The sequence below is a fragment of the Heterodontus francisci genome, chromosome 31, assembly GCF_036365525.1.
Source record: "Heterodontus francisci isolate sHetFra1 chromosome 31, sHetFra1.hap1, whole genome shotgun sequence".
NCBI lineage: Eukaryota > Metazoa > Chordata > Chondrichthyes > Heterodontiformes > Heterodontidae > Heterodontus > Heterodontus francisci.
The window spans coordinates 53974593-53996188 of record NC_090401.1 but is presented as its reverse complement, the minus strand read 5'-3'; the positions used below and the strand labels follow the sequence as shown (position 1 = coordinate 53996188).

Sequence of the window (21596 nt, the reverse complement as noted above, 5' to 3'; positions counted from 1 at the left end):
AGCCACAATGCTTTTATCCTGCGTCAGTCAGCTGTTCCCGCCATCTTTGGGCCACCACGCCAAACCAGAGGATGGCTGTTTGATGACAAAGGCTACCCGCTCTACACATGGCTCATGACTCCTCTCTGCCACCGACCACATGGGGACAGTGCTTGTGCAATGAGAGCCATACAGCGACCAGGAATGTCATGGGCTACTTGGGGGGGGGGTGCCTTCCAATATTCGCCAAAGCGTGTCTCCAAATTCCTGCTTGTCTGCTGCATCCTATGCACGTGACAATCATGAGGGTGCAGCCCTCACCACCAGATCTTTGGAGATCTGGAGACCCTCTAAGAGCTCCAGGCCTTAAGGCCCTGCTTCGGATGGCACCACCTCGGAATGGGAAGCAGCAATCTGGGAAGCTGGCTGAGAGACAACAGGAAGGCCACTGGTAGAGTGGCAGTGATGGGAGCCAAAATGCTGTCATCTTGAGGGAGGACAGCAGGTTTGTGCACCACGGAGCCACTGCCACTCCCCTGGGGCAACTCCTCAGCAATCCTAGTGATCTGCTGAAGTACAGATTGTTGGACTGTTGTGAGAGCCTGTGAGCCCCTTTGAGCACTGGTATCCACAGTCTGAGCGTGCACGGCAACAAGCTGGGCGTGCATGGCAACAAGCAGAGATCTTATGACCTCAGTCTGAGCTTCCACTGCAATACTCTGCTGTTGGATGGCCTCTGCTGCAATGGAGGCTGAGATATTGACCACCAGACCCTGCATCACGGCTGGGTCCACAAGTGCTATCATGGAGTGGGCCACCATTTCCATCCTGGAAAGGTTGGGCCCAGAGTCCATGTGAAGCCCTGTGCCAAGGTGGAGCCAGACCCTCCAAGCTCCTTCAGAGTGACAACAGGCTCTGTGGCAGACATGCCAATGCACCAAGGATTTTGGTGTGCATGCCCATCAGCCTTTTCTTGTATGCTGCCCCATTGAAGTCCGAATCATAGAATCATAGAAAAGTTATGGCACAGCAGGAGGCCATTCAGCCCATCATGTCTGCGCCAGCTAAAAAAAACTAGCCGCCCACTTTCCAGCACTTGGTCCATAGCCTTGCAGGTTACAGCACTTCAGGTGCATGTCCAAGTACCTTTATGAAGACAGAGAAAAAAAACTAATTAAGAACCCTATCTCCATCTTCTGCATCCACGCATAAGTTCCCTTGTACATCCCTGATAGGCCCTACCCTTTCCTTAGTTATCCTCTTTTCTTAATGTACTGACACAACATCTTTGGGTTTTCCTTGTATTTACCTGCCAATGATTTTTCATGTCCTCTCTTTGCTTTCCTAATTTCCTTTTTTACTTCACCCCTTCACTTTCTTTCCTCCTCTAGGCTTTGTAAAGTACTACATTTTTTGTGACCATCATAAGCTTTCTTTTTCTGCTTTTTTCTGAGTCCTTTGCAGCAGAACTATTCTCACCCTCACTCTCGGGGGAGTTGGAACAAGAGCTATCCTTTCCCCCAGCCTTCCTGCAGCCCACATGTCCTGTGATTCACTATGTGTTGATCCCGCCTCTATACCACCCTCTAAAGTACGTGCAATGCCAGTATGTGAGCTGGTGGCCATGAGTGTCAGATCATGTGACTGTGCTTCTTTATCAAACATTTCCTTTTCTTCTTGCCCTTCATCACCAGGCTGCGGTGGCTGGCCAGGCAGCAGGACGTGGGTACCCGAAAACATAAATGCAGAAGGGGAGAGTTGGGGTGAGGGGAGGGTGGGATGGGTGGAAAGCAAGAGGTACATGGTCACACCATCTACAGCTTGTACTTCATACTAGATTGTGGGATGATCGTGAAGTGGGATTTGAGAAGGTGCATAAGGCAGGAACATACCATCATCCTGGATCATTTCAGCACTGCCAGTTGCAACAGCCTGAGTAACTGTCGTGCCAATAATTCAGAGCACTGTCTCCTCCAAGAAGATCAGGAGATGCAGCTGTGCCTGTCCCCTGCCAGTTCTCTACTGCTCCCTGCTGCTATGTGCCACTTTATCCCACAAGAGAGAGGGGGGGAAAGAGTGTCAGCGAGTGTGTTGAAATGTGTCTGGGTGACGGGCCTGTCATAGATGAACAGATGGAAGTATGTGGAAGCTGCGAGATGTTGGGTGTGAGGCTTGCAGCAGTGGTTAAGTGTGTGAGGATGCATTGGAACAGAGGAATGTTAGGCAGGAGTCCTGATTGCTGGAGATTGCTGATGGTGAGTAATGAAGGTGTGCTGCATTGAGCAGTGAATCACAGAACTGTTACAGCGCAGAAGGAAGCCATTTGGCCCGAGTCTCCACCGGCTCTCCGAATGAGCAATTCACCTAATGCTATTTCCTGCCTTCTCCCTGTAACCCTGCACATTCTTCCTTTTCAGATAACAGTCTAATTCCCTTTATAAGGCCTTGATTGAACCTGCCTCCACCACACTCTCAGGCAGTGCATTCCAGACCCTAACCACAGTGTGTGAGTTTGGTGGTGCAGTGGGTAGGAGATGGCATTTGAAGATGGATTCAGTGACCTTGACCACTTGTGAGAGGTCATTGAGCTTTTTCCGACACTGCAGTCAGGACCAGACTCCTTGCATTGACCTGCTTGGCTATCTGCTCCCATTCCCTTCGCAGTGTATGCCTGGAGGGCCTCCTGACCCCCTGCGGAAACATGACGTCGCTCCTCCTTTCCTACTCTTGGACTAAGGCCTCTAGCGCTGCATCAGAGAACCTTGAAGGCCTCTCTCTGGCCTGCTGCTCCATTGTTCCTCTTTCTTCCTTGTAAGAAACAGTTTCAAAAACAGTTCCAAGACCTGCTGCAGCCAAAATGCACCTCCCCTTTAAGAGGTGCAGACTAGCTACAGCTCGTGCTAGTCTCGCACAAACCTGGGCCCCTTGTCGAGCCTGCAGTTAGTCAGCAGCGCGTTTATCACTGGGCTGCATGCTGCAGTCATGGAGACGAGCATCACACCCGCAAGTGTGCCATATCCAATTTTTAGTCCTTGGTCTTTTTAAAGAAATATAAAATTGAGTTGAGTTTTGTTCTCTTAAATAATGAGTTTGCAGCAGGCATCCATTTTTACCAGTTAACCTAGCTCGAACTGGTTTTGCCTAGCTCTTTTCAAAGCTCAAATATCCCATGAAATTAACCTGTAAAATTCTTCATGTTACATATTTTTTGTAAACTTTTAGGAAGGGTTGGAAACTTGGTGCCAAGTTAAAAACCAGACAAAAGTGAGATTGGGCAAGGCTTATGAATGGATATCAGGAATAAACACAGATAGCAGTAGTAGATTTCTTAATGGTACACTGGCTGGTAAATCCAATCATTAAAAAAAACACTCCTAAAAGCAGCTTTTATAATGGATTAAATGTTATTCTAGCTCCAGTGATTCCTGATCCATGTGTCTTGTGCAACCAACCAAACTTGCTGCATTTGCAAAGACCAGAGGCAAGAACACTTGTTAATTTCCAACTGGGTCTTTCTGGTAGATGACCTTAGCTAATCTCTACTTTGGGTCTGATACCGTGCTGCGCAATGGAAATCAGCGACACTAGCAAAGGGCTCATATAATTTAAAAGCAGCTTTAGTTTAAGTGCAAGCAGGTTCTCATTTTATTACTGTTCTGACTGGAACTAATTATCAGATTGTCTGTGAGCTGTATTCCTTCACTGATAAAATACAGAACAATAAATGAATGACCCTAGGTTGCTGGTACGTGGGTTGGTTGATTCCTGCCGGTTGCAAATACAAAATATTGTTATTATGAAATATATATATTTAAAATTAAGTTGTGAGATTTACCCATTGAATAGTATTGTTGAAAATCAGCATTCCGTATTCTTCCTGATGGATTCATGATTGATGCTGAATAGGCAACATTTAGCACCGTTGCTTTCTTCCTGGTGGACGCCATCTTGTTGTATTTATGCTCAGTCCCTGGAGACTTTATTGAGGTGGCTTTAGTCTGTTCTTTAACCTATGGAAACAAATAATGCTGTTGAACTCTTCTGGCAATTATTGCCCATGTAATTCCACTACTCAACCCTCCAAATCCTAGCCTGTCGACAAGATAAAGACATGCCATGAAGGTATTTTAGAAATTCTGATGCCATGAAGGAAACTTAAAAGGTCCACCCAATGTCATTTCAGAATCTGCTATATTGTTGAATCTGCATTTTTGAACAGCAAGGACACCATGTGGTGACACTGTGTTCTTGCTGCTCGGGAGTTTAACTCTGTCACAGCAGGGCTGGGACCTGAAATGAAAGACATAAAAGAACGTTGCCGTTCTCATTCTAGCAAACATAAACACTGAATTCTAATAACAAGGCTTTCAGGTTGAAAATAATTGAACAATGTTATCATAAAGGCCATTCTGCCTCAGGGAGGATCATTTCTGTACACCCACTAGCCTTCATAGGGGAAAACGGTGCACCACCATCACAAATGCGTTCTTTATTAAAGACTTTGAGATTTCACCATACCGAGCGGATCATTCCATGCTACAGCTATTCCAGTATGAACACAGCTTGGAAAATCAAAGGCAAGCATTATGTCCCTAGATGTGTTTCCCTCTGGGAGCACTGCATCACCCCCATAGTGCACAGAGAAAATCTTCTTCAATTATTTTCAATGCAAAAATATTTTTATGAACCATCAATGAGAAAAATGTAACATATTAAGCAGGTAATATGTGACCCTCTAAATGGTCAAATGATTCAATCAATGTCCTGCACTACACAGGGGAATTTGTTGCTTAATGAAAGGAAAATAGTTATGCAAATGGTTTCAGTCAAGTTGAAGTAATGAGCCAATTGACAAGTAGTTCACCATACAGCTACAAAGAAATAGTATTGTTAAACTAAGGAAATAACGTGATTCCAATCCATTATTGTCATTTCAGTTTTTTAACGGTTATAAAATTTGTATTTTATTTTAAAAAGTGGCTTCCACTGCATAAAGGTTTGAACATAAGCTGCAATGCAATGAATTAAAGGAACTTAGATCAGGAGTATCCAAGCTTATTGCCTTTGTGGGTTACAGAGGTGTGTACCATGGAGCTTCAGGGTCACACACAAAGTTTAAGGTATTTATTTTGATTTATTTAGAGATACAGCACTGAAACAGGCCCTTCAGCCCACCGAGTCTGTGCCGACCAACAACCACCCATTTTATACTAATCCTACATTAACCCCATATTCCCTACCACATCCCCATCATTCTCCTACCACCTACCTACACTAGGGGCAATTTACAATGGCCAATTTACCTATCAACCTGCAAGTCTTTTGGCTGTGGGAGGAAACCGGAGCACCCGGCGGAAACCCACACGGTCACAGGGAGAACTTGCAAACTCCGCACGGGCATTAATTTAATATACATATATAAACAGTGGTTGATCAAAGTTTTCTGATTTAGGATTTATCCATCAATGAGGCAACAGCCCTTTCCTAACTTCCAGACTTTAAAATTAAAACAGGACAAGCCAGTGAATAAGAAATAGAAGAACAAATAGGACTGAGTTGGCTGGGCTGTAGGGGCCAGATTTCCAGAGCATGGGCTTTAGTCTGGACATCCCTGACCCAGATGACGCATTACAGCAATGGTTCACAACTTTTTCAGGTGATTCCCTCCTGAACCTCACGTGTTAAATTCATTGGCACGTCCTCCGCAAGCATTATTACGCTTAGGTTTCCACCTTGTGTAACAGTGGCTTTAGCTGATGGCCAAAAGATGTTGCAATCTTTTTTCTTTCACATAGAAAGACAACAAACCTTTTGTTGACGAAAAGCAAGTATTTTATTGACTTCACTTCAACTTGCCCTTTGTGTTTCACCCAGTAGCTGCAAGCAACTATTTTTCTTAGCGAAGGCCTTGTAACCTCTTCACGCTGTTCTCTCTCCCTCCCTCCCTCTCTGTTGCTGTCCTCAATTCAGGCTCAGAATTGGTCACTTTTCTCAAGCTCCTTCGTTCTTCTGAGCCACAGATTCAGCAGCACCGTAAGCCATAACTCAAGCCATTACAATAGAGATGCAGCAACAGTATCCTAATTGGCTACATTAACAAGCATCTAGCTGAAAAATTGGGGCTCACTGGCTTATTAGTATGAAAAAGATGCAGGTAGAGCTGATGCAAGATAGCCCGCTCACGAGGAAGCGGTTTTACTGATGGTTGTTAGTGGCTTGTTCTGAAAGTACCAACCTACTGAAGCTGCACCTCAGCTCAACACCACCAAACCCCAGCTCCAGCTCAGACATTCACAACTGTCACCACCACCAAAACAAAATAAATCAATGCTTCACTGTTCCTGCTGCCCAAAGAATTGACCTCAATATATGGCTCAGCACCTCATTTGACCAGACCTCATACCCTCGTATTTGAGAATCACTGAAAGATGACATTGTCAACTGGATTGCCTTTTTACTTTTAGAGCAGTCCGACAGCTAATGTTCTGGTTTGTGACACAATGATGTGACTGGAATGGATAGCATTACAGGAGTTGTGACAAAAACAATCGAGGTGACCTCCCAGCCTCTCCATGTTCTGTCTCTGCTTCACCTGTCTAACTGGAGCAGCACTGCTCCTTCTCAATGCCCCAGTATGAAAGACAGTTTGGAAACACTATTGGAGGGCAGTGTCACTCTTAGTGCTGCTAATACTGGTCTACTACCCACACTAATAATTGATTGGTTTCAACAGCAGACTGTTTCCTATGAGGTCTAATCTCTCTCACTTGCAGGATTTGATTTCAGAGTACGTAATTTCAATATGCATATCATTTGAAGTCACTTGTAGTTTGTCACACAGTACTTGTAGGTAAGGACATTGGTACATCAAGACTGTTTGCACAGAGACAGCTGCTATCTAAGGGCTGAGATATTTTGCTGATAGTTCCGGGTTTGGATTCACCTGTAGTGGGTGGGGAAGGAAATATCAGGGGTCCCCTGTCTGCAAGGTCATCATCCTTTGTGGACTTTGGATTAGTTCCCCCTTTCTGCATTGATGTATGTTTCCTTTTTATGATAGGATGAGAATGTGCAGTTGGGGGGTGGGGGAGCATGATTAACATCCAAATGTTTTCATCATGAATGATGGGCTTGGTCATATTTCCTTGAAGGGATGTACTGAATTCCTTGGCCTCCTTCCCCGCAGCTAGGATCTAGCTGAGATTGAGAACTCACCAAATAGAGAACCACAAGTATCTACTTGAATTGTGGGTTCAAACTTCATGTCAGCACCTGAACACATAAAATATAGACTGACACATTAGTGCAGTAGTGAGGGAGTGCTGTATTTTCAGAGATGTCATCTTTCAAATTGGATGCTAAACTAAGGCCCTGTCTGCCTGTTTGTCTGGACATAAAAGATTCTATGGCACCTTTTAACAAAGAGCTCTCCTGATGTCCTGGCCAACTTTTATCTTCCAACCAATATCACCAAAAACAGATTAACTGATCAGTTATCGAATTTGCTGTTTTTGGGAGCTTAATTATCTCAATGAAATATTTCAGAAACAAAAGGAAATTCAAGAAGTGAAACACTTGCAAATAGTTTCAACAAGTTCATAATTTTTTTTAATTTACATTGATTTTTGTGGTGGTTGAATCATATTCCTAACCCTATTCGGATGGCATAAGTCACTGAATGTAATCTTGCATTTTGATTAGGGAAGAGGGCATTAATTGAACATTCTTTTACAATCTGTGAAATTCCTTTGTAATCCCCATGCCATTGCGGCCAGAAAGCGCATTCTGTGCTGTGTTGCTGTTTTTGCAAATGTCAGGCATTGCTGAAGGTTAGCTGGCAAAGTTTTGTTTGCGCAAATACTGAATAGACATTTATGAAAATGCACTTACCACTCTCCACACTCAGCCGTGCCAATGTAACGTGTTGTTGGTAAAAAAAAATTCAAAGCACTGTTTCCCTTATACACACTCTTTTATCCACTTGGTTGCCCCACTAGAGGCTGTATTTTCCTTGTTGCACTAATTCAACCAAAACAAAAAGTAAATGCAAGTATATTGCAGGTTCCTGCATAGTATTCACATCTACATTTTCCGCATTCAACCACAAACTAAATAGAAGTAAATAATTGAGCAATTACATGGCAGTAATCTAATCAAGAAGTTTCAAATTATATTATCGAAGTTGTTTACAGGTGTCATTTGAACTGTGAGATTAGATTACTGCATTAAAATTGCTCCTTTAGATTCATATATACTTTTTAATGTGTTTTTTTCCCTTACCCTGAGCGTAGTGACTTGTATGGTAACTCATACTAGGAGGTGGTTCCATACTGCCTGAAGTCCTTCAGGCCCTCACTCAGAATGCCATTGTTCATGTGCCAGCCTGGGGTGTTGGCAGGATATTCCATCACGAGCCCAAAGTCATAGCCAGTCGAGTCAAGTCTGCTCTGGAGTTGGTGATTCACCCCGATCAGACCTGTACTGTACCCGGCAGGAAGGTCTCTGATAGTCTCGCGCTACTCAGGGATACGATCGCCTACGTACGGGACAGGAGGGTGGACACCTGCCTCATCAGCCTGGACCAGGAGAAGGCTTTTGACAGGATATCGCACACATACATGATGGACGTGCTTTCCAAAATGGGGTTTGGGGAGGGAATCTGCAATTGGATCCAACTGCTCTACACAAACATCAGTAGCGCAGTGTCAATCAACGGGTGGGAATCTGAAAGTTTCCCGATCAAATCTGGAGTCAGACAGGGCTGTCCTCTGTCCCCGGTCTTGTTTGTTTGCTGTATTGAACCCTTTGCTGAGTCTATTAGGAAGGATGCGAGCATAAGAGGGGTGACAATCCCAGGCAGCGGAGGCACTCAGGTCAAAACCTCCCTGTACATGGATGACGTCGCCGTTTTCTGCTCGGATCCGCTGTCCGTGCGCAGACTGATGAGCATCTGCGACCAGTTCGAACTGGCCTCGGGAGCCAAAGTTAACCACGGCAAGAGCGAGGCCATGTTCTTTGGCAACTGGGCTGACCGATCCTTTGTCCCCTTCACCGTCAGGTCAGATTACCTGAAGGTGCTGGGGATATGGTTCGGAAGGGCCGGGGCGTGCACCAAAACATGGGAGGAGCGAGTAGCCAAGGTACGACAAAAGTTGGGCATGTGGGGGCAGCGATCTCTCTCCATTGTGGGTAAGAACCTGGTCATCAGGTACGAGGCGCTCACGTTGTTGCTCTACGTGGCGCAGGTCTGGCCCATACCCCACTCCTGCGCCATGGCAGTCACCCGAGCCATTTTCCGCTTCGTCTGGGGATCTAAAATGGACCGGGTCCGGAGGGACACGATGTTCAAATCTCTGGACAAGGGCGGGAAAAATGTACCCAACGTGGCCCTCATTCTGATGACCACCTTTGTGTGCGGCTGCATCAAGCTATGTGTAGATCCCCAGTACGCAAACTCCAAGTGTCACTACGTGCTGAGGTTCTATCTGTCCCCGGTGTTGCGAAGGATGGGCCTGGTCACATTGCCGCGGAACACTCCGTGCAGTTGGGCGGTGCCGTACCACCTATCCTTCGTGGAGCAGTTTCTGCGGGAAAACACCTTTGACCACCGGTCCATCAGGCAGTGGTCTGCACGGAATGTCCTCAAGGCCCTACGGGAAAAGGAAACGGTGGATCCTGTCGGATGGTTCCCCGAGCAGACCGTCAAAGTCATTTGGCGGAATGCCTCATCACCAGAACTTTCAAACAAGCACCAAGACGTAGCTTGGCTGGTGGTGAGAAGGGCCCTCCCCGTCAGATCCTTCATGCACACCCGAAGTCTCGCCCCCTCCGCACAGTGCCCCCGCGTTGGCTGTGGTGGGGAAGAGACGGCCGCCCACCTCCTCCTGGAATGTGCCTTTGCAAAGCAGGTGTGGAAAGAGATGCAGTGGTTTTTGTCAAGGTTCATCCCAAGCAGCTCTGTAACACAGGAGTCTGTGCTCTACGGGCTGTTCCCAGGGACGCACACTGAGACAAACATCAACTGCTGCTGGAGGACTATCAATTCGGTGAAAGACGCCCTTTGGTCTGCCCGAAACTTGCTGGTCTTCCAGCGCAAAGAGTTGTCCACCACCGAATGTTGCAGACTGGCACATTCCAAGGTCCAGGACTACGTGCTGAGGGACGCACTAAAGCTTGGGGCAGCCGCAGCAAAGGCTCAATGGGGAAAGACCACAGTGTAAGGTTCCCCCACCAAGCTGGACTGAGGGGCTGGATCCATGGGAAACCCCTCGAACTGTATCTTTAATATTCTGAATTGCTGTAAATGTAAAACTGTAATTGACATGACAATTGTGAAACGGAAGGGTCGGGAAGAAACTCATGACAGTATTGAAGGAAACTGATCTCCCTTGCAATGTTTGTATTTTTTGGTGCTGTTTGGAAACTGTTTGGCAATGTAATTTTTACAGATTTTTATGAATAAAGTATATTTTGGAAATTAAAAAAAAAAATTCCATCACGAGCCCATTCCTCTGCTCATCCAATATTTAACAGCAGAGATTAGCTGAGAATGAGCATGACAGGGAAAGCCTGGTAGCTATTTCTTCCCCCTGACTAGCCTGGGGTTGTGGACACCACTGCATCATTTCCACTTCCACTCTGGCTGACATCAGTTGCCTCAGACTGATGTCCATTTTAGGTATCCTCAATTGATTCTTACTACTGCCCTCACTACTTTTAAATTCTTTGTGGCTTAAAAAAAATCATTAATGTTAGCCTTTAGGTTTTTATGTGGAATTTATAACATTCAGGAGCCAAAAAAAAAAAAAAAAATATTTTGAAAGACTTAAGAACAGAGTTTGTCAAATGTATTAAAGTAAATTGAAATGACTAGAAAGATAAAGACGAGAGAAAAATTGAAAAAAGAAACTGCAAGGGATATTTGGGAACTAAGATTTTCTTGGTTATAGTTGGGAGTTGAATGAACGAAAGGGCCTTAAAAGCATTAATTTCTATTTCATTGAGAGGATTATATAACATAATTACAGTCTGCTTTGTCTACAACTATAGTGACATCTTATCCTTGATAATGTCAAATAGGTAAACTAAAATACAGATAAGAAATGACAGACACATAAATGACCCAAAATAAATTTTTGAAGATGTTGGGGTAGAGTTTTTGCTTTGGGTGCAATTGGCAATTTTTTGCAAATTGCGCCCAAAGTTGTGCCTGCTTTGAAAGATGCTTTTTTTCCCTCGGAGTTTTTGCTCAAACTGGATCGCCTAATGCAAAATCTGCCATGAACCAGTGCGATTGGTCAGCATTTTAAAACATGATTTTTCAAAAAAGTTTTGCTTCAAAGCATATTCCTTGATATTCTTAAGAGTGCGAACTCAGTGCAGTTAGATTAATACGGCTGAAAATAGGTTTCTCACAAAAAATAAGCATTTTAAATCAGTGTGTCAATCCACCATCCGTGAGTAACCCGAGTTAAGATTACTGAAAATGCGCTTAAAAAAATACACAAAATTATTTTCTTGTTAGATTGGGGTACTGTAGTGTATTCCTTAGTAAAACATCATTCAAAAGCTTTCAAAACATACCTGTTAGTGTCCTTCCATCCTAAAGATCCAATTTAATTTTGGAGCCTCCTTGAAGGCCTGCAATCAGGCACAATTAGCACAAACTCCCAATGGTGATAAGTTTACCCTGAGTGCATGGCCTATTTTGTGGGCAGGGACTGCTTCTAGCGCAATATGTTTTAAACTAGTGTATTTCTTTTCTTTTGGGCCTCCTTATCGCGAGAGACAATGGATACGCGCCTGGAGGTGGTCAGTGGTTTGTGAAGCAGCGCCTGGAGTGGCTATAAAGGCCAATTCTGGAGTGACAGGCTCTTCCACAGGTGCTGAAGAGAAATTTGTTTGTCGGGGCTGTTGCACAGTTGGCTCTCCCCTTGCGCCTCTGTCTTTTTTCCTGCCAACTACTAAGTCTCTTCGACTCGCCACAATTTAGCCCTGTCTTTATGGCTGCCCGCCAGCTCTGGCGAATGCTGGCAACTGACTCCCACGACTTGTGATCAATGTCACACGATTTCATGTCGCGTTTGCAGACGTCTTTATAGCGGAGACATGGACGGACGGTGGGTCTGATACCAGTGGCGAGCTCACTGTACAATGTGTCTTTGGGGATCCTGCCATCTTCCATGCGGCTCACATGGCCAAGCCATCTCAAGCGCCGCTGACTCAGTAGTGTGTATAAGCTGGGGATGTTGGCCGCTTCAAGGACTTCTGTGTTGGAGATATAGTCCTGCCACCTGATGCCAAGTATTCTCCGAAGGCAGCGAAGATGGAATGAATTGAGACGTCGCTCTTGGCTGGCATACGTTGTCCAGGCCTCGCTGCCGTAGAGCAAGGTACTGAGGACACAGGCCTGATACACTCGGACTTTTGTGTTCCGTGTCATTGCGCCATTTTCACACACTCTCTTGGCCAGTCTGGACATAGCAGTGGAAGCCTTACCCATGCGCTTGTTGATTTCTGCATCTAGAGACAGGTTACTGGTGATAGTTGAGCCTAGGTAGGTGAACTCTTGAACCACTTCCAGAGCGTGGTCGCCAATATTGATGGATGGAGCATTTCTGACGTCCTGTCCCATGATGTTCGTTTTCTTGAGGCTGATGGTTAGGCCAAATTCGTTGCAGGCAGCCGCAATACTGTCGATGCGTCTCTGCAGACATTCTTCAGTGTGAGATGTTAATACAGCATCGTCAGCAAAGAGGAGTTCCCTGATGAGGACTTCCACTTTCGAGCAGAGAGATCCACCATTGACATGCTGTTCTCCCTTCGCCAGATACAGGAGAAATGCCGCGAACAACAGATGCCCCTCTACATTGTTTTCATTGATCTCACCAAAGCCTTTGACTTCGTCAGCAGACGTGGTCTCTTCAGACTACTAGAAAAGATCGGATGTCCACCAAAGCTACTAAGTATCATCACCTCATTCCATGACAATATGAAAGGTACAATTCAGCATAGTGGCGCTTCATCAGACCCCTTTCCTATCCTGAGTGGCGTGAAACAGGGCTGTGTTCTCGCACCTACACTGTTTGGGATCTTCTTCTTCCTGCTGCTCTCACATGCGTTCAAGTCTTCAGAAGAAGGAATTTTCCTCCACACAAGATCAGGTGGCAGGTTGTTCAACCTTGCCCGTCTAAGAGCGAAGACCAAAGTATGGAAAGTCCTCATCAGGGAACTTCTCTTTGCTGACGATATTTTCTCTATACTTAGAATTATTACCTATGGAATAGTCTAGTGAAACTCAACTCTACTGAAAGATTAAAAAGGCAGTTTTACCAATTCCTGTTTCAGCTGAGAATGCAGAGAACTGAATTTGATGCTAAAAGTATTGTTTTAAATGGTCAGTCTGCGTCCCTGAGATGTTGCCGCAAGTCAAATGGACTGACTTCTTTTGTTATTCCGAAGCCAGTTTATCAGGGTTCTCGTTTTACTTTGCCAAAGTTGAATACTCACCTTGTCTTCACATTAGAAAAATAATCTTGCCGTTTCTCCTTCCTCTGTTGAGATTCATGGTTGTGTTGACACGACATTACAGGGCCGCGAAGTTCCTTTATTTCAGACCTTACTGTTTCACTTCTGTCTGCAGTGGAACTCTTGCTTATTAACAGTGCAGATAACCATATGACTCTGTGCTGAGCTGCACATAACTGTAAGGTGAACTATGTCAAAAGAAACAAAACGTATTAAATTAAAGTGGCCATTGAGTAACTAAAAAGGACATGGGGTCTGATTTTAACTCTAAGTGAAAGTGTTTTGAGTGAGTTAAAATCGGGCCCACACTGCCTATTATTCCTATTTAATCTTATTTATTACAGTCTAATTTCCAAATATGTGAAGCAACGTTGACAAGCAATATGATCAATTACTTTTGGAAGAATTCAATACTTTCACTAACATTTTTATACTGCTTAGTGGAACAGTTAATTATCTGTGAGATGCTAATAATCAATAATTCACTACTGTTGACGGAAAAGTGATGATATCTAGCAGGACCAATTCAAATTGTATCATTAAGTCCAAAGCCTAAGGGTCATCACAGTACACACATCCTTTATCTCAGTTTTCTCCCTTCCTCCCATGAAAGCAATGATTCGGTGGTTATTCTTCACGAGAGCCTGGAAAGTGAATGTTGAGACAGGCTGTTCAACCACGAGCATGTGACAGCCAAGCCTCATCATGTATTCACTCAACATCGACAAGTACGCATGTTTCTGGATGTCGATCAAGAGTTGGAAATCCTCCCAATTTTTCCATTTTCTAGCCCAAGGATATCAAGACCAATGGTAACACCACCCACCTTCCAGTATAGCTGAGAGCTATTAACTCATTATAGACCAGGGATCAAATCTGAAACCTTTCTGGTTGAGATATGGGGCCCAAATATCTGTGATCCCGCTCTGCTGACATTGCTGCTGGAATTGCAACTCACTGGTGTGAAGACAGTCTGATATATCAAGATCAGACCATTTACATAAATGGGCATGTATAATGCTAAGGGCCTATACTGGTTGCCTGCTTGGATGGGGTGGGTGGGGAATGAAAGAGAGGGAGCAAAATTTGTCACTTAAAAACACTTAAAAAAATGTCAAGCCTGCAATTTACATTGCTAAAACATATTACTCTGTTGCTTTGGTGTGGAGTCTTTGTAACTTGGCCATGGAAGAATACTATATATTTTCAATCTTTTCCCTTTCTCCCAGGGAAGGTCAGGCCAGATGTTGATTGTGCCAAACTGCTGCAGAACAGAGTATTATCGAGTGAGAAAATCCGGGTTTATTAAAGACCTTACTGCAAGGAAGCAGTGAGGGGAAGGACACAATTTTGTATTTCCCTATATTACCATTGCACTAGCCAGAGTCCCAAAGGACGATAGGCATCTCTCCCCATTAGAGAGAGACAGTTGGTAATAGACAGCTTGAGGGCCACCACTCCTCAAGTGTGGGGCAAGGCGAGGAGGCAGGTATCCATGAACTACCACAGCCGGTACGGGTATTGAACCTGCACTGTTGATGCTATATTACCATAGTGACTACAATTCAGAAGTACTTCATTGGACAAGGGACCTTCTGAGATTGTGGACGGCACTATATAAAACATGATTCTTTTTTCTTTATCTTCTTCAAATGGCAATTCTTCACATGTGCCTGGATATAGTGTCTTGGCAAGTTCTTCAACTTTGAGGATATCACAACCAAGATTTGTTGGGCTAGATTATCCTCAATGAACCACCCAAAGTTGGGCAGGATAGCAGCAGACAAAAGAAGGAAAATGTGAGTAGTGAAGCCCATTATTTCCTCACTGCCAACCTATATCTATTCCTCCATCGATACACCCGCTAATGTAAATGGCAATGAGGTGGGGAGGGGAGGGGTGTTGGCATAGGTCTGGATTCCATTTCTGGGATTATCATAACTGCAGGATCCAGGAAGCAGTGGTAACAACCTTGAGGTGCCTGCATGGAGGGAGACAGCCTTGTATCAGCCTCCTCTCTCTCCACTTATCTTCTGAACGCTACGATCCCAGCTGAGTCCATTAGTGGGAGATCCATTCTAATCTTCAGGGTGATTTCCTGCCCTTGTGTGTGTTCCCTGCTCTTCTGGTGTTGCAGTGGTGGTTCAGCTGCAGCACTGGCAGAATCCTACCAGGAGCCCAACCAGGAAATCAAATGACCCTGACGCAGGAAATCGATTTGTGGTTCCAGCAGTTTTGGAGAAGCAGGCAGAAGTCCCAAGCCAGAATATTGCTGCTAGGAGTGGTGACTGCAGATAGTCTATTAAAAGCATAAATCCTCACTGATATGTTTTTTCATACTGGGTTAAAGACACAAAATCCAATTGTGGCCCCTCAGCATTTTTCCAGCTGACTTATCACAGATAAGGGACTGAACCTGGGATCTTGTTGGCCTGTGCCACACCAGGAAATGCACTTACTGACTGAGCTACTGGGGCATCATTCTCAAAGGCTAGTTAGGAGGTTATGTGTATACTTCAGAATACATTATTTGAGGTTTAAGATTGATAGCTATTGGTAAGAAAGAATCTGCAGTTTTAATAATTTATGGCAAAATATTTTGCTATTATTTACAAAGATCTTACAAAGAATGGGCGGAAAAGTGGCAAATGGAATTCAATTCCGATAAGTATGAGGTAATGCATTTGGGGAGGGCAAATAAAGCAAGGGAATACACAATAAATGGGAAGATACTGAGAGGGGTAGAAGGTGAGAGACCTTGGAGTGCATGTCTACAGGTCCCTGAAGGTTGCAGGACAGGTAGCTAGAGTGGTGAAGAAGGCATATGGAATGCGTTCCTTTATTGGCCGAGGTACAGAATACAAAAGCAGGGATGTAATGCTGGAACTGTATAAAACACTGGTTAGGCCACAGTTGGAGTATTGCATACAGTTCTGGTCACATTACAGAAAGGACATAATTGCTCTGGAGAGAGTACAGAGGAGATTTACAAGAATGTTGCCAGGGCTCGAAGGTTGCAGCTATGAGGAAAGAGTGGATAGGTTAGGGTTGTTTTCCTTAGAACAGAGGAGGCTGAGGGGTGACTTAATTGAGGTGTACAAAATTATGAGGGGCCTAGAGAAAGGACCTGTTTCCCCTAGCGGAGAAGTCAATTAACAGGGGGCACAGATTTAAGGTGACTGGTAGAAGGATTCGTGGGGACATGAGGAAAAACTTTTTCACCCAGAGGGTGGTGGGTGTCTGTAATTCACTGCCCTGACCAGTGGTGGAGGCAGAAGCCTTCAATTCTTTTAAAAGGTACCTGGACATGCACCTGAAGTGCTGTAACCTGCAAGGTTATGGACCAGGTGCTGGAAGGTGGGATTAGATTGGGTGGCTAGTGTCTTCGGTCGGCACAGACACGATGGGTTGAATGGTCTTCTTCTGTTCCGTAATTTTTCTATGCTTCTATCTTTCTCCAACATATTGAAGTGAAATTACTAAATTGAAAATATTTTTAATGATTTGCCTACACGACGAAGCACAGACATAAGCCAAATGCAGATATATATTTAGTCATGCTTTAGTCTGTTCTTCAGCTTGCACGCACTGTCCATTTGACATCTAAATCACTCGTTTCCAAAATAATGTCTGTTTTTTATTCTTTCATAGGATGTGGGCATCACAAGGCACCACTTGTTGCCCATCCCCAATTGCCCTTGAAATAAGTATCTTCCTAGGCCATTTCAGAGGGCAGTTAAGAGTCAACCACATTGCTGTAGGTCTGGAGTCACATGTAGACTGTAGATTTATTTCCTTAAAGGCACTGTCCTTTTCTAAGCCTGTGATTAAGTACATGAATATCAAATTCAATTTGTTTCATCAATGTATACCTTTTAGTATCTGTTCACTGATAAATATTTTCGTGCTATATTTCGCTGTGCTATCTGAGATTGTGATCTTGCCTGAACACTGCACCCAGGATCCTTGCAATTGCAGCTGCAGTTCTTGTAGAATGCTCTTTAAGGCAACACAAGTCCTTCCATGAGGAAATTGGAAATTATGAAGTCTTTTATGCCTATTATATCATGGCAAGGGTTATTTTCATACCACATCACATGATTGCTGTTGTTTTATTGGTTGGTAATGAACATATAATAGCAAAAAAATTCTTCTCCAGTATCTTGCATTCCAAGAAATAATGTAATGCAAAATTCCAAACTGTTACACTGACTGATCTCACCAGGAGGAACAGTACTAACATATTGTCTCATGGACTGTACAAACAGCTAGAGAGGTATGCAGTCACCAAAACAAAACATTTGGAGATGAGAAAGGTCTCCAGAGGGGGTAGTGCTACTGACTGAATAGGAAAGTGGGGGCTTGGAGTGACTGACAAGAAGTGGTAAAAATGTGTGTGTCAAAGGAGGATGAAAGAGACAGAGAGATATTCAAAGATCAATATTCTATACAATCTACATACAGGCAAATTTCTAAGTGTGTCACTTGGATGAATAAGAAGTTTTCCCCAGAATAACAAGAGATTCAACTAGTCCTAATCCAAAAATAGCGACTGTCAAATGGTTCCATCCAGGAAACAGACAATTCAAAAGAAAATGGATACATCTATGGACAGAGGTTTACTGTTCTGAGGTCCCAGGCTACCTGAATGAGTTTACCAGAGGAAGGAGAGGCAACCAACTCCATGTTGAGTCATGAGAATGAAATTGTACAAGCTTTTGGAATCCTTGCTAAAGCAACTAGGGCAATTTACAGGGTAGTGCAAAACAAATGGACATCAAGCAAGAGAAAGAGGAATTAAAACGGGGTGACAATGTTGACAAATAAGTGGGTCATTGTGAAGGCAGAAAGGGAGATGATAAATTGAATGTGTTGAAGAAGGAAATTCCAGAAGATGGGCCATAGTGACAGAAGAAGTGGTTACCAGTGATGGAGCAAGAAATAAACTGGTGTTGGAGGAACAGTGGGTATGCACAGGAAGATATGTTTAGAGGAAATAACCGAGATAGGGAGTGCTAAGGCAATGGAGAGATTTGAAGATGAGGATGAGAATGGGTACTAGTCGAGCCTAATAATGATGTGTGAGGGCAGAAAAAGAAGAGCACTTGAGAAATCCAATCACAAGGTTAGAAGCTTGGAATAAGGTTTTGGCAATATAAGGGAGTGAATAAAGTAGAGACAGGCAATGCATTGGCGTTGAGGGAAAATGGTTTTTGTGAACCATGGGAGTTGGGGGTGGGATTAGGGGCAGCTGTGGGGGGGGGAAGCTGAACTTAGGTCCAAAAGTACACCAAGGTTCCATGGCTCCAGTTTCAGCCTGAAGTGGTAGCCGAGGAGGTTCATGGAATTGAGACAGATAGTGTGTAGGTGCCTGCGGAAGGTGAAGAGACTGGCTTTGGTTTTGCCAACATCAAGATGGAGGAAAGGAGACTCTTTTAACAGCTCGCTCACAAGCCTCCTGAGCTACACCCTACATACTCTCCAACTCTTCTAGATGTCAGTTGCCCATATTCTATCCTACACAAAGTCTTGCTGTCTTACCATCCCTGTCTCTGTTGATTTCGTGTCCTCTGACTGTCTGTGCATCAACTTATGCATAACTCGCCCCTCCCTCATTTTGCAACTTTCTCCAGCTTTTTGCCCCTGCTAATGTGCTTCACTGTTTCATTTCTGCTCCAATGTGCATTATCACCTCCTTCTACATTGTTGGAGGGTCCAAAAGCCATGTCTTCCACCACACTCTGAATACTGTCTCTAAATCCATCTGCCTCGTCATATGTCTCTCCATCTTTAAGTCTCCTGAATACCTATACTTTTGATTCTACTGTTGATAATGCCCATAATTTGGCTCAATATGCTATAGTCATTGCTCCTCCAAATTTAAACCTTGTGCTGTTTCTAAATTTCAAATAAACATTCTTTATTTATTTATTTAGAGATACAGCACTGAAACAGGCCCTTCGGCCCACCGAGTCTGTCGACCAACAACCACCCATTTATACTAACCCTACAGTAATCCCATATTCCCTATCACCTCCCTACACTAGGGGCAATTTACAACGGCCAATTTACCTATCACCTGCAAGTCTTTGGCTGTGGGAGGAAACCGGAGCACCCGGCGAAAACCCACGCGGTCACAGGGAGAACTTGCAAACTCCATACAGGCAGTACCCAGAATCGAACCCGGGTCCCTGGAGCTGTGAGGCTGCAGTGCTAACCACTGCGCCACTGTGCCACCCATTCTTACATGCCCATTCTCCTCCCTACATCTTCACTGTGGGTAATTTACCCATTGCACCATCTCCCTTGATATCTTTAATATCTAGAAATATATCGATCTCTGTCTTGAATATAATCAATGACTGAGCTTCCAAACCCTCTGCGGTAGAGCATTCCAAAGATTCACCACTGTCTGAGTGAAGAAGTTCCTCCTCATCTCAGTCCTGAATGGCCCACCTCTTATTTTGAGACTGTGTCCCCTGGTTCTAGACCCCTGCCCACCCAGCTAGGGGAAAGATCCTCCCTGAATCTACCCTGTTGAGCTCTTTAAGAATTTTGTATGCCTCAATGAGATCACCTCTCATTCTTCTCAACTCTGGAGAATATAGGCCTGTTCTCTCAATCTCTCTTCATTGGACAATCCCGCCATCCCAGGGATCGATCTGGTGAACCTCCATTGCACTCCCTCTATGGCAAGTACATCCTTCCTTCGGTAAGGAGGCCAAAACTGTACACAATACCCCAGTTGCGGTCTCACCAAGGCTCTATACAATTGCAGCAAGACTTCTTTACTACAGTCAAATCCTCTTGCAATAAAGGCCAACATACCATTTGCCTTCCTAATTGCCGGCTGCACTTTGGAGAGGTTTGAACTAATTAAAGAAAGCCAGCATAGAATTTTTTGATGTAGTAACAGAGAAGATTGATGAAGGGAATGCAATGGACGTTGTCAATACTGTTACGACTGACCACTCAAGTCAAAGCCCCCAATCAAAACATACGATTCTGATTGTGGTGGGAGAAACACACTATTGATTCAGTCCCATCCCTCCAAAGATTGCCTAACATATCATTTTAAACTTTCCAAATTAAAGAAAGACCCAGCCAAATTGTACCATCTATTAACCCCTGAATGAGGCTACCCAAACCAGGTGTCTTTAGATCAACAAATCAACTGTTTAATTAGAAAAACTAAATTCTTAAACAATACTAAGATATAAACAACATTTAAAATAGAAAAAATTAGAGTCCTTGCATATTTACGCTCCAGCCGAAGTGAAATCTTTCTATATGGAATAGTCCAAGGTTGCTTGAAGTCCTCACAGCCGTCCGAATGTGGTGGGGGTTGGGGGGGGGGGGGCGGAGTAGTTCTTCAACAGTAGGACAGTCTGTAGTCTAGTTCAGCGGTTGAATTGATGCTGTTCTTTTCCAAAGATGAATTTCAACAATTACAGTTCAGTAGTTAAAGGAATTTGGTTATTTTCTTGCAAGAAATTTATCTGGCTTGACATCAGAATTCTGGCAGTATAATAAATAGGGTTAAATAAACCGAGACAGAGCTCACATTTCCTTCAGTATATGCTGGTCCAGCTGTCCATCTGCCTGAAAGTTTGAACAATCTGTTTCCACTATAAGCCAGTTCCAAATTAAATTGTAACATTGTATCTCTCGATCTTCAGACTCTGAGTGGCTATATCCTGGGCAACCAGAATGCACTCTTTGATTCACAGTCTCTGAATGGCTGTATCCCAGGGCAACGAGAATGCATTCTTTGACTCAGTCTCTGGAGCTTGTTGCCTTAAAGCAGAACGGCTCCTTTTCCAGCCTTAAAGGCACACCAGATTCTACCCGGGAAAAAAAACTACAGGATCAGAACAATATAGATTTTAAGGAAGTGTTTGACAAGTACCAAATAAAAGGCTGGATTGCAAAATTGAGGCTCATGAATAGAAGGGCTAGTGTCAGCTGGGGTAAAAAATTGGCTTAAGGATAGAAAATAGCAAGTTGTGGTAAATGGTTGTTTTTCAGACTGGAGGATGGTAAACCCTGGTGTTCCCCAAGGGTCATTGCTGAGGCCACTGCTTTTCTTG

The 21596-nt window shown here is 44.1% G+C and overlaps 1 protein-coding gene across 6 annotated transcripts in view; it reads right to left on the bottom strand.

Annotated features, from left to right (window-relative positions):
- The window catches only part of si:ch211-15d5.11 (nuclear receptor coactivator 7), a 134775-nt gene that overhangs the window by 108819 nt on the left and 4360 nt on the right, over nucleotides 1-21596 (bottom strand). For 3 of the 6 annotated variants that reach the window (XM_068011636.1, XM_068011640.1, XM_068011641.1), the window contains exons 1-2: nucleotides 7870-7954; nucleotides 3815-3989 (exon numbers count right to left, since the gene is read on the bottom strand). In XM_068011636.1, coding sequence (XP_067867737.1) covers nucleotides 3815-3926 — 112 coding nt within the window. In that variant the 5' untranslated portion in view covers nucleotides 3927-3989; nucleotides 7870-7954. Of the gene's footprint in view, nucleotides 1-3814; nucleotides 3990-7869; nucleotides 7955-21596 lie in introns of those variants that run through there. The other 3 variants (XM_068011638.1, XM_068011637.1, XM_068011639.1) reach the window with 2 other exon arrangements.